The 12,899-nt window shown below is 38.9% G+C and overlaps 1 protein-coding gene across 3 annotated transcripts in view; it reads left to right on the forward strand.

Annotated features, from left to right (window-relative positions):
- Window positions 1-12,899, forward strand: part of PDLIM3 (PDZ and LIM domain 3) — a 35,461-nt gene that overhangs the window by 8,000 nt on the left and 14,562 nt on the right. For 2 of the 3 annotated variants that reach the window (XM_074992931.1, XM_074992929.1), the window contains exons 2-4: window positions 1,077-1,228; window positions 4,502-4,586; window positions 11,095-11,162. In XM_074992931.1, the coding sequence (XP_074849032.1) occupies window positions 1,077-1,228; window positions 4,502-4,586; window positions 11,095-11,162 (305 nt within the window). Of the gene's footprint in view, window positions 1-1,076; window positions 1,229-4,501; window positions 4,587-10,151; window positions 10,340-11,094; window positions 11,163-12,899 lie in introns of all 3 variants that reach the window. The other variant, XM_074992930.1, reaches the window with a different exon arrangement.

Consider the following 12,899-nt stretch of genomic DNA (forward strand, 5'->3'; position numbering starts at 1 on the left):
TATGCTGGCAAAAGAAACCTCTCTTGCCAGCCCCTTATGCCTGAAAAAATTCAGGTATAAGGTTTAGTCTTCAACGTATGCAGGCATACGGGGCTGGCGACAGAGGGGGGTTTTGCTGGCAGAGGCACATCCACATGGCTTGTTTATTACTGGCAGCAGCCTCTGTCAGCAGCAAGATCTCGCACGGCTATGCTAATTAGTGACATGAGTATGCTAATGAACAGTCATTTGCAATTGCAAGACTGCTCATTAGCATAGAGTGCCAGGAGAACAACTCTCTGTAGACATTCCCTCTGAGTTCAGAGGTTGGGTTAAACAATAGCAAATTACATTTATCTTAAGTAAAAAAAATAAGAAGCCCTTTTTGGGTACAGAAGACAGAAAACATGGGTGCCTTCCTATAAATGTCAGTGAGGATGTGTGCCCAATGTGCATCAGTTATTCAAAAAGAGATTCCAAAAGGAATATATTATTTTACAGACCATTATTATTATATCATCACATCAAATGATTATTCGATCTTATTCTGGAAGCACAGATTTCCGTCTAATCACTTTACTTTAGAAAACTACAGAAGAAACTGAAAAATTCAATAGAACAAGGATAAAAATTCCAAATTATGGGTATATTGGGATTTGAACATGATGATAACATTACAAAGACAAATAATTTAGCCTGAAAGTGGGGAAAACAGGAAAAAGATTTGTCTAACACATTTAAAAATTATGAAATGTGTATAAAAACAGATTTTACTATTTTTCTCTATCAAACCTAGAAGTGACAACTTAGCTTTAAAGACAAAGTACAGAATTAATTAGGAGAAGTAAAAAATTAGAGATGAAATATGCACTCAATTTTTTTGCTTCTTTGTGGGAAAAGCATAAATGTGCCCTGCTTTGTTTTGTTTTTTTGTTTTTAAAATTGAAATTGCATTACATTTGAGCCTCAAACTTCGCAAAATATTAGAAAATAAACGTAGTATTCAAAAATGAAAACTATGATCATTGCTATTGGCAGAGATTCACGTATATGTTTTAATTTCAACAATTAATACTCTTTATTCTTCTTTCTTTTAGATTACTCCAGGAAGCAGGGCTTCAGCGGCCAATTTGAGTCCTGGTGATGTCATTCTGGCTATTGATGGCTATAGTACAGAGAATATGACTCATAATGATGCCCAGGAGAGAATTAAAGCAGCATCACATCAACTTTGTCTCAAAATTGAGAGGTATTTCATTATATGTATGGACCCCATCATCATATGTGCTTTTCGAGGAGTCATTAATAAACAGAGGCCTTTTTCCCTCTGATCTGATGACTGTCTAAGGAGATAATGCCTATCCTTTCAAAAGGATAAAGAATCATCTAATCACAACATTTCATTTCAAAATTAAACAGATACTAGCATCTAAGATTCTGTATCTGATAGTTCTGAATTCATAAGGGTTTTTACCCTTGCTATTTGTTGAATTAAGTGGGCTTTAGAGCATGTCTTACATCCTGTATTAACAGTAGTTTTTCACAGCACCACTAACTTTATGGACATACAGGAGTTTGGTGTCCAGTTTGCAAGCTGCTGTCCATATCTTCAATGGGAACAGCAACTCACAGGGTCAGGCTATTACCATCTAGGGCCCCAGTTCTGCAAACACTTATCCACACGCTTAATATTATTAACACATGAATGTTTCTACACATCAGTGAGACTACAGACAGTACTAAAGTTAAACACATGCAAAACCAGTTGCAGGATCAAGGCTTACAGCCTCAATTCAGGAAAGCATCCCTATTGAGGATGGCATTTAAGCATGTGTTCACCTTTAAAAGTGTAAATTAACTTAGGTTTATTTACAAATTGAGTGCTTATGGGTTTTACTGAACTGGGGTCTAAACTAAGCAGACAGCAAAACAACAAATGATTCATGGTTTTATGCAATGCTTTGGGACAAGAAGAGTGCAAAATGTGTCATAAAATTATGTTTCTGGAACTGAATCTGCATTGTAGGTCTCACATGATTTCTACTAAAGTAGATAAAAATTCTGTGCACGGGGCAGCTGTAAAATCAGTTCCTTATTTACTAGTGTTTTAAATATATGAGCCATGGATTCAAAATTTAACTCAGTCATTCAACTGCCACACAGATAACTCTTAAAACAGACTGACCATATTACTGCATTTCTACTTTTCATGTGAAGAAATATTTTGTTGGAGAGAGCATTTCTAGTGGCTTCAGCACAGGTTAAGCGTCAGAGAATCTGCATTTTATTCCAGGCTCTCTCCCTGACATGACGTATGTTAGTGTTAGGGGCCTGATTTTCAGAGCGAGATATGTATAACTAAGCTTGTAAAAATCCTGATTAATTAGGCGATAGGGTCATAATTCAAAATTATCTGGACAAACTGGAGAATAGGTGTGAGGTACATAGGATGAAGTTTAACAAGGACATATGCAAAGTACTCCACTTAGAAAGGAACAATCAGCTTCATACATACACAATGGGAAGTGACGGTCTAGGACAGAGTACTGCATAAAGGGCTCTAGGGGTCGTAGTGGACCACAAGCTAAATGACAGCCAACAATGTGATGCTGTTACAAAAATGCAGACATGATTCTGGGATGCATCACCAGGAGTATCATAAGCAAGATGCGAGAAGTCATTCTTCCTCTCTACTCAGCACTGATTAGACCTCAGTTGGAGTATTGTGTCCAGTTCTGGGCACCACATGTCAAGAAGGATGTGGAGAAATTGGAGAAGGTCCAGAGAAGAGCAACAGGAATAATTAAAAGTCTGGAACACATGAGCTATGAGAGAAGACTGAAAGAACTGGGCTTGCTTAGTTTAAAAAAGAGAAGACTCAGAGGAAACATGAGAGCAATTTTCAAGTGTCTAAAAGAGGGTTACAAGGAGGAGGGAGAAAAATTGTTCTCCTTGGCCTCTGAGGACAGGACAAGAAGCAATGGGCTTAAACAGCAGCAAGGGAGGCTTAGGCTGGACATCAGGGAAAACTTCCTGTCAGGTTGGTTAAATACTCAAATAAATTACATAGGCTACGTCTACACGTGCACCCAACTTCGAAATAGCTTATTTCGATGTTGAGACATCGAAATAGGCTATTTCGACGAATAACGTCTACACGTCCTCCAGGGCTGGCAACGTCGATGTTCAACTTCGACGTTGCTCAGCCCAACATCGAAATAGGCACAGCGAGGGAACGTCTACACGCCAAAGTAGCACACATCGAAATAAGGGAGCCAGGCACAGCTGCAGACAGGGTCACGGGGCGGACTCAACAGCAAGTCGCTCCCTTAAAGGGCCCCTCCCAGACACACTTTCATTAAACAGTGCAAGATACACAGAGCCAACAACTAGTTGCAGACCCTGTATATGCAGCACGGACCCCCAGCTGCAGCAGCAGCAGCCAGAAGCCCTGGGCTAAGGGCTGCTGCCCACGGTGACCACAGAGCCCCGCAAGGGCTGGAGAGAGAGTATCTCTCAACCCCCCAGCTGATGGCCGCCATGGAGGACCCCGCTATTTCGATGTTGCGGGACGCGGATCGTCTACACGTCCCTACTTCGATGTTGAACGTCGAAGTAGGGCGCTATTCCCATCCGCTCATGGGGTTAGCGACTTCGACGTCTCGCCGCCTAACGTCGATTTCAACTTCGAAATAGCGCCCAACACGTGTAGACGTGACGGGCGCTATTTCGAAGTTACTGCCGCTACTTCGAAGTAGCGTGCACGTGTAGACGCAGCCATAGGGAGACTGTAGACTCTCCATCACTGGAAATATTTAAGAGCAGGTTAGACAGACACCTCTTAGGGATGGTCTAGGTGGTGCTTGGTTCTGCTGTGAGGCCAGGGGACTGGACTCTCTGACCCCTCGAGGACCCTTCCAGTTCTGGTGTTCTATGATTCTATAATTTTGCACACATAATTACTACTATTATGCATGCCAAACAGACTGTAAGTATCATTTGCACAATTACCCAATCAGCATACACAACTGGAACAACTCCATGCTCAAATTATGCTTTTTACATATGCCAACTGCCTTTACCTAACTTGGAAAAGAAGGCCATAAGTGTTTGCATTTTCTGAAATGAAAGAGCGGAGATAATAATGTCACATGGCTGTTTTTCAGGCTTGTTTAATTTATGTTTCTGAAATGCTTTGAAAACCTAAAGTAAAGTAAAAGGCACAAGGGGCCTGCTTGGGGTACCACTGAAATCAAGAGACTATTATAGAGCCATAATCTTTAGTACAGTATGTCTTCATGTATAGCTTATTATGTAAATTTTCTGACTACCAAATGCATAAAAGCAACACATAAGAGTTCGTCCATGTTACAAAAAAAGAATGTTATGTTAAAATACTCAAAAGAATTTTTGAACAAACTTCTGATTTTAAATTTGCAGTGTATATATATGTCCAAGTGTGTGTGTGTGTGTGTGTGTGTGTATGCCATGTTTATGGGAGGTAATTTTATCTTATTAATAGGCCAGAAACTAGATTATGGTCTCCACAAGTTTCAGAAGATGGCAAAGCACATCCCTTCAAAACAAATTTGGAAGCTGAACCACAGGTATGAAATTTTAAGTCATCAACACACTTCAGTATAGTTTTTCACATCCTAATTGTTTCATTGATTGTCATCGTAATTCTTAACAGCACATTTCCTCCACTGTCTACTTAAACTTGATATAAATCATAAAATGTATTAAATACAGGGACATAATTTTAAATGACTGATATTTTAAAGTTCACATTTACATCTAAATGAAGCCTAAAATTCCCTTGTGGAAAAACTACAGAGCACCTGAAACTTTCGCTCAAAACTTTACACTTCACCATAGTTTTACTAATTAAAAAAACTCTTTTGTTCGTAATGCTGTTTAAAGTGCTCTATTTTTAATATTTCATCCATCGTATTTTAATTTCTTCAAATGACACTAAATGTCAAATATCCAAATTATTCAGTTAAACCACCATAGCAGTTTTTGTGTTGTAACAGTCATGTTTATGGGGGCGGGTGTCCAGTAATGCTGAGCCTTTTTACTTCAATAAACAACTGCAGTACCACAGAAAGCCACAGAGTTTTAGAAAATTGCAAATTCTGAATATGTGGAAGACTAACCTATTCACACAACAATCAGATGGATCAGTCATAAACTGCATTCTGTGGTAAATTCTATCTGCATTCTGTAGTAAAGTCCTGATCCCTTCACACAGTCAAGGCAACTGAAATCTGTTTGAGTTTTTCCCTGCCTATAACTTATATAGAAGCCCTTATACAGATCTGCATGTGGAAGAGATGTCCAGGGCCACATTGATCAATCTACAACTAAACACTTCAGTTGCATCTCTAGAGGTTGTAAGAGATAATGTTCAGTAAGTGGTTCACAGTGCTTTGTTCCATTTGCCATATATTCTCTAAACTTAATACGTACACATACATATAATTTCAAAACTTGGCTAAAAAAAGATTATTATTTTGTTGGCAGGACAGCATCAAAACAAATATTTCAACATATTATTCCCTGGTGTATTATCATGATTCTTTAGTCTATGACAAATTTAGGAACAGACTCCATTCCAGCGAATTCCATTAAATACATGATCCAATCCTGCTCTGACAGGCTTTTAAACATTAATATTATTTCAACGTTCCAATTCTAGATGTTTTTTCCAAACGTCCTAAAAACCTTAGTATTAACTAGTACAATGCATTTTAGCAAAAATAGTAGTATGGTACAGAGCATCAAGAAATTTAACTATTTTAAATGCATAGCTTTGTGGGATGTGTAGGGTATACCAAAGAAAAGGCTTTTGTAACATCAGCATTTCCTCAAAATGGAAAAAAGCTGTAGGACAAAAAAAAAAAAAAAAATCAAGCTTGTCAATAACCCTATAACTTCATAGTCCTATGTTTAAAAGAGACCATTTTTAAAAAGCACGATGTTGTTGAACAGTTAAATACTTTTTGGCAACAAATTATTGGAAAAAACTCTACCCCCGTCATCAGAAAAACTGCTTCTGCTACACAGGCTGGATCTACACAGACCGATAGTGCCGGCAGCTTCATGGAAATGAGCAATCTCGCACTTGCAAATGGCTGCTCATTAGCATAATCATGCAGCTAATTAGCATAGCCATGTGAGATCTCCCTACTGCAGAGGCTGCTGCTGGCAGTAAACAGGCCATGTAGTCGTGCCTCTGCCAGCAAACACTCCCCCTTGTCATCAGCCGCTATGCCTGAAAAAGGGGCTGGTGACAGAGGGGGTTTTTGCCAGCAGAGAGATGTCTACATAGCCTGTTTACTGCTAGCAGGGAGACCTCACAGGCTATGCTAATTAGCCACATGATTATGCTAATGAGCAGCTATTTGCAATTGTGAGACTTCTCATTTCCATGAAGCTGCCAACACTACAGGTCCATGTAGATTCAGCCACAGCGGTTTTCTGCCTCTGGTCCCTGGACTCCTGGGGCTGTGTGAACTATGTCTAATGTGTCCACAAAAGGTTGCCATTATCAGAGAACACTAGTTTTCAACCTGTGGTCCTTTCCAAAGGGGTCTGCACTTCTCAAAATTTTTATAGGTCAAACATAGGAAATACGATTAAAAATGAGTGTTATACTAAAAAGTCAACATTAATTTGCATGTCCACCTCTTCCCTTCAAAGGGAAATAACAGAAGTACATACATAGTCAGCAACAGATAGGTCATCACAAAAGTAGTTGAGCTTGTAAGCAAATATGATAAACAATTTAAGGGAGTATTATAACTGAAATCAAGTACTATCATCCTAGAGCATCCATCATACAGCTCTATTCTGCACCAAAATGACATTATTAATTCTGTTTCTCAAATAGGTGAAACCTTAAATTAAAGATGTATTTTACTGCATATTTAGACACAACACCTGAAGTCTGCCACATATGTTCAGCTATTTAAAGTAATACAGTGGGAAAATTTCTTCAGGCTTGTCTACACTACCACCTTCCTTTGAAGGAAGGATGTTAATTAGGGTGTTGGGAGTTTACTAATGAAGAGCTGCAGTGCACAGTCAGCACTTCATTAAGCAAATTCCCACCCACGGCAACTTCAAAGTTTTAAACTTCGAAGTACCAGCATGCATCTAGCCGCAGCTCCTCCACCCGTACTTTGAAGAGCCGGGGCAACTTCAAAGTCCCTTTACTCCTCAAAATTTTAAAGGGACTTTGAAGTTGCCCCAGCACTTCGAAGTACCGGCGGATGAGCTGCACCTAGACGCATCCTGGTACTTCGAAGTTGCTGGGGGGGGAGGAGGGGGAGGGCGTGGATTTGCTTAATGAAGTGCTGCCTATGCATTAGTAAACTCCCAACACCCTAATTACCATCCTTCCCTCAAAGGAAGGTGGTAGTGTAGATAAACCCTTCATGTTCCTCATACCTTAGCCTGAGCTGATGAATTACAATGCAACTGTAATAAATGCTGGTGTAAGTTACATTGTTTAAGGCTGTTGGAAACTGAAAGATGAATGCAATGCCTGAATTAAAGGCATTAATGCCACTACCAGTGGAAAAATTCCAAAGCACCGTACGTTTCTTTAAACTCAAACTCTGCTACATTACAAAGGCTGTCCATCCACGAGTTGGTCTGCAAAAACAGAAAACCATCAAGTTTTATAAGCATTTCCTGTTCATAAGTATCTTTTGAACTTATGCCAAAGGTCACAGTTGCGGTAAACACGAGGCCTATTTCAAAATCAAAGCTAGTTTTTGACTCTCTGCCAGATAGAAATCTTTTTTAATTTAAAGTTAATTTTTATAATACCAAGTAAAATATCACAAATGTTTAAAAAACATTACTTTTTTAAAAAACATTTACCAGTATATAAATAGTAATATCGATGAAGATTCATGCATGTTCTAGCAAAAATCTCCGCGACAACCAATGACTCTGAGAAATGCATTTCTTCTGTTTGTGAGTTATAAAATGACAATCACCAATAAAAAAATGACTATTTTTGTCTCATAAGCCTATCCCTTCCCTAATGAGTATCTGCACTGAATATCTGCCACTAGTTCTAGTTACTGAGTTATGACATTATAACCCAATGCCACTGGCTCATCCTGCCAAATCCCAAACCTGGTGCAGGAAAGGTGGGAAAAAAACCTCTCCCATATTCAGCTAATCTTGCGGCGAGAGAGAAATTCCTTCCTAACCCCCAAGGAAAAAAGGAGAATGTGATGGCCACAGTGGATAATGAAAGAACCCAGTCCTTTTTCAGATTCTGTGGATGGGGGACTGAGTGTCGCCAGCCTGATCCTGGTGAAAGATGGCTTCACTAGGCTGCACAAGGCAAAAACACCAACCTCCTTTTAGTCAACTGGAAAGCCAGTGCCTCACACCAACCTGGTTCAGCTGTTTCCTGCTTCCTCCCACTGTGTGCAGGCAGACATTCTCCCTTCTTCAACCTGTTACCCCACAAAGGGGAACCATTCTATTTCTTTTAGTCAGCTGGAAAAGGATTTACTGTATAAAGCTGTAGCGACCACACATTCTCCTCTAGCCCTAGGAGGGACTGGCAACAGGGGCCACTGGTGGAGCATATGGTAGAAATGCTACTCAACAATATGAAATACTGCTTCAGGGGCATTCCTGATGGTTACGCTGTTTGATTCTGATACAAAATAGCTAGCTATGAGATAATCTAAAGGTCTTTCAATGTTAGGACACCTCCAAAGCATAAATAATAACGTACTTTTTATTAAAATAAAATACATCATTATTAACACATGGTCCCAGGCATGAATTAATTTTAAGTTCTCTGATGATAAATATAAACTGAGACACTGTTCTGACATGAACACAGTCATGAAAATAGCATAGCCCTGTACTGATTAGGTCATCTGTTAACTATAACAATATAATTAAATATCGTAATTCCTACTTATTCCTGTTTTGACTTGGAATGCTCTTGTATTCTAACTAAAGTTCTGGTGTAAAGGAGAAACCTTCCTAGTTTTCAGTACAATAAACACAAGAGCTGGACTATTTTGACTGCTGAATGTTTTGTCATTTACATTTTGTGCACATCACGATTTTCTAAGAAAAAGGAATTTAATTCTAACTAATTGCAACAAAGTGTACAAATGCAAACAACTTCTGACAATTGTAACATTGTGAAGATGCTATTAGGATGCTATATGTCCTCTGTTCTATTCAGTTGTCAAGAATAATGAAATAATTGTTAGGGTTTTAAATATTTGTTTATGGTGACCTAAATTTATATGATGGAACTGAATCAATTTCCAATATTGTGAATCAAATATATTACACAAATTAGAAATTATCTTCAATTATCATAACGGGTAACATCTAATTACTATTATACTGTTCCATTGCATCTTCACAATGTACAGCAACACAAAACTGCAAGTGAATTTCTCTGTGTTGATTTACCTATGTACTGCTCTTCTAGTCTTCTTTGGTTTATTATTTAACCTTCTCTTTTAATATAACTGCTTTTTCCTGTTTGCATCTTCTAGTAGACGTCCTATGTATCTGTGATTTTTTCTTGCTTTAAAAGGCTAATAAAAGCTCTGATGCTGAATTCTTGCTAGAACCTAAATCTAACCTCTTTGCATTAAAGTAATTTCAGGACTTATGCCTTCCCCATTCTTCTGTCAAATTCTTGGCTTTACAGCCTCATTTCTCTATTTTTAAAATGTGTTTCCCTTCCCTATTGCATGTGACAAATCAACACAATAGAGGACAGGGACTAGCTAACAATTAAGGCAAACACTTAAGTGAACTATAGACAAAATGCATAAAGCAAACAAAGTGAAAAAGGAGAAAAATACTTTTCAAAAAACATGATTATATGTAACTCTTATACCAGACACTAAGTATTGAAGATTTTACATATATCTGCATATATGCCACTTCATGAGGCAGACAAACAACATTTGAATGTACATGGCTTACATACCACATGAAAGTTTCATGGACAAACACGGAACGTCTGCGTAACCTATGAGCTTACTGAATCGAGTCTAAGCTTCAGTGGAGAAAAATGAGACTAGCAGTGTTGTCAGTTTTACTCATTATTAGCTTCAGTGTGCACTGTAGCTTTGTGTATTTTGTCTGCCTATTATGTACAGGAATTCAAGTCTATTGGTACAGCTTATAACAGAAGGGCCCAGCCTTTTGTTGCAGCAGCAAACATTGATGACAAAAGACAGGTAGTGAGTTCCTCCTATAATTCTCCAATTGGGCTGTATTCATCTGGCAATATTCAAGATGCTCTTCAGGGACAACTGAGGGGTTTAATACCTAGTTCATCTAAAAAGTAAGTATTGGTGTTTACTTGCATTACATGATCTCTTGTGGCGGTATCACTGTCTGTGTTGATGTCCATTCAAAAGTCCAGCTCTTGCTGTTTTCTTTTCCTGGCAGCCTAAATTTCTGTCATATTTCTCATAGTGATAAGTTAATCAATTTCCTTTGAACATCCAGAAGTGAACATTCAACTATAAAATAGCGATAGCGCAGATAGTTAAAAGTGCCCTTCCTCTGGATTTGGCTGCAATCCTCCACAAAATCCTTCTCTCTTACACTACCCTGTGGTGTTCTGTGTTTGACTATAACATGAAGGCTACGTCTACACGTGCCCCAAACTTCAAAATGGCCACGCAAATGGCCATTTCGAAGTTTACTAATGAAGCGCTGAAATGCATATTCAGCGCTTCATTAGCATGCGGGCGGCCGCGGCACTTCAAAATTGACGCGCCTCGCGTCTCGTCCAGACGGGGCTCCTTTTCGAAAGGGCGCCGCCTACTTCAAAGTGCCGCGGCCGCCCGCATGCTAATGAAGCGCTGAATATGCATTTCAGCGCTTCATTAGTAAACTTCGAAATGGCCATTTGCGCGGCCATTTCGAAGTTTGGGGCACGTGTAGACACGGCCGAAGTGTGTTTTAATACTACTAGTGTGCAACATAAAAGTAGTTGTTTCGTAACAATTTTTAATATTTATGTATGCTAATTTTACCCAGTAATAAACATTCATCAACTGAAGGAAGTTATTTTAATTTTTTTTTTTTCAGGATTCGAACTACTTTGAACACAAGCATAATATTCGTCCCAAACCTTTCATAGTCTCAGGCCGAACCAGGTCATAAGCTCTAACTGTATGATGCTTTGGATGCATGTTTTTAATGCATTCTCACAATTCATATGAAAGCGTGATATTAGTGCACTTGAAATTATTTTATGCAATTAAAGCTTATTTTAAACCTTTTAAAAATAAAATGCATGCAGAGCTCAGACTTCTATTTCATAAAGGAAGAGGGTCCAGATTCTGATGTCAGTTACACAGATGATTCCAGTGAAGGCATTTCAACTTGATGGACCTGGTCCAGACTGACGTTAGTACCACTGAGATCAGGATTTGACCTTGACAAGTTTATGGTGCTGAGAAATTCTCTACTCCCAGTATGACAATAGGTATTACTTGTTAATTTGCCAATTTTTTAATCCAACCAGTTATATCATGAACCTTGGAACCATGTAAGTTGCAAAGGCCAAACCTAATCACTCTACAGCAGGGTGACCTACCCACAGCGCAATCTGCTGCAGAAGATCTAAATAAAAGAAAAACTGCAAAACTGTCAGATAGCAAAGAGTTCATGCACATGAGCTGCCTTTTTTCATCTAACATCTCTTCCTCTGTGATAATTGGGAGTTCTACGCCTATCCCTCCATTTATGAATGTAATTTGTTCCATGAAAACTGATTGTGATGTGAAAATTCATAAAAACTGAAAATGAAATTCCCATTAATTTCAATGTAAAAAAGTTTGACTGGTTCCTGACTCCCCCCCAAAAAAATCACCCGATATTTTTCCCAAATATGTTACAACACCACACAATCATAAAAATAAGAACAGTGCTACTTTATTGCTTTTTATGACATTTATTACCACCAGTAAGTTCTTAGATAGCGATGAAGAAGGTGGTATTGATGCGAGTTCCAAGGGATCATCTGCGTCTTCATCGGAAACAGCTCTGTAGTGACTTCAACCTCCTTAATTGGGGTTTTATCTTCAGCTTTTGAGGTTGCGGGTTGAGGGTCAGTTGGTGATGATGAGGGTTTAGGAGGAGATGATAACGCTGAGGGTTGAAAAATGATAGAATTGACGTTTGTACTGCAGCTCTCTTTCTCCTGTCATACAACTCAAGTACCTCAAAGAGGGTTACAAGGAAGAGGAAGGAAAATTGCTCTCCTTGGCCTATGAGGATAGGACAAGGAGCAATGGGCTTAAACTGCAGTAAGGGAGGTTTAGATTAGACATTAGGAAGAACTTCGTAACTGTCAGGTTGGTTAAACACTGGAATACGTTACCTCAGGAGGTTGGAGACATTTAAGAGCAGGTTAGATAGACACCCATTAGGGATGGTCTAGACAGTGTTTGGTCCTGCTGAGAGGGCAGGGAACTGGACTCGATGACCTCTTAAGGTCCCTTCCAGTTCTAGTGTTCTGTGAAAGCAGCAAAAGGCTTCATGAATTTGTCACTTGCATGCTGAATTCCATTCTAAGTTTGGGTCATTGTCATCAAGAATTTGTGACCCTGCCTCCAACGCACTGAAGAATTTAGGAGTGTTTTAGTTTCCAGCATTTTTTAGTGGTTCATCCCATTCTTCCTCCTTTTCTGATACCCTTTCTGTATCCAGCTGAATTAATTCTTCATTAGTCAATTCTTCACTGTGTGACAATAACAGGGCTTGAACATCATCTGCATCTACCTCACAGAATCCTGCGTGAGTTGCCAGTTGCATGACAGAACTTGAACATCTTTCTCTTCACCCTCAAAATTATTGAAATCATGAATGTATTTTGGCAACAGCTTTCT

This window comes from Carettochelys insculpta, chromosome 4 (assembly GCF_033958435.1).
Source record: "Carettochelys insculpta isolate YL-2023 chromosome 4, ASM3395843v1, whole genome shotgun sequence".
In the NCBI taxonomy this organism is placed as follows: Eukaryota; Metazoa; Chordata; order Testudines; family Carettochelyidae; genus Carettochelys; species Carettochelys insculpta.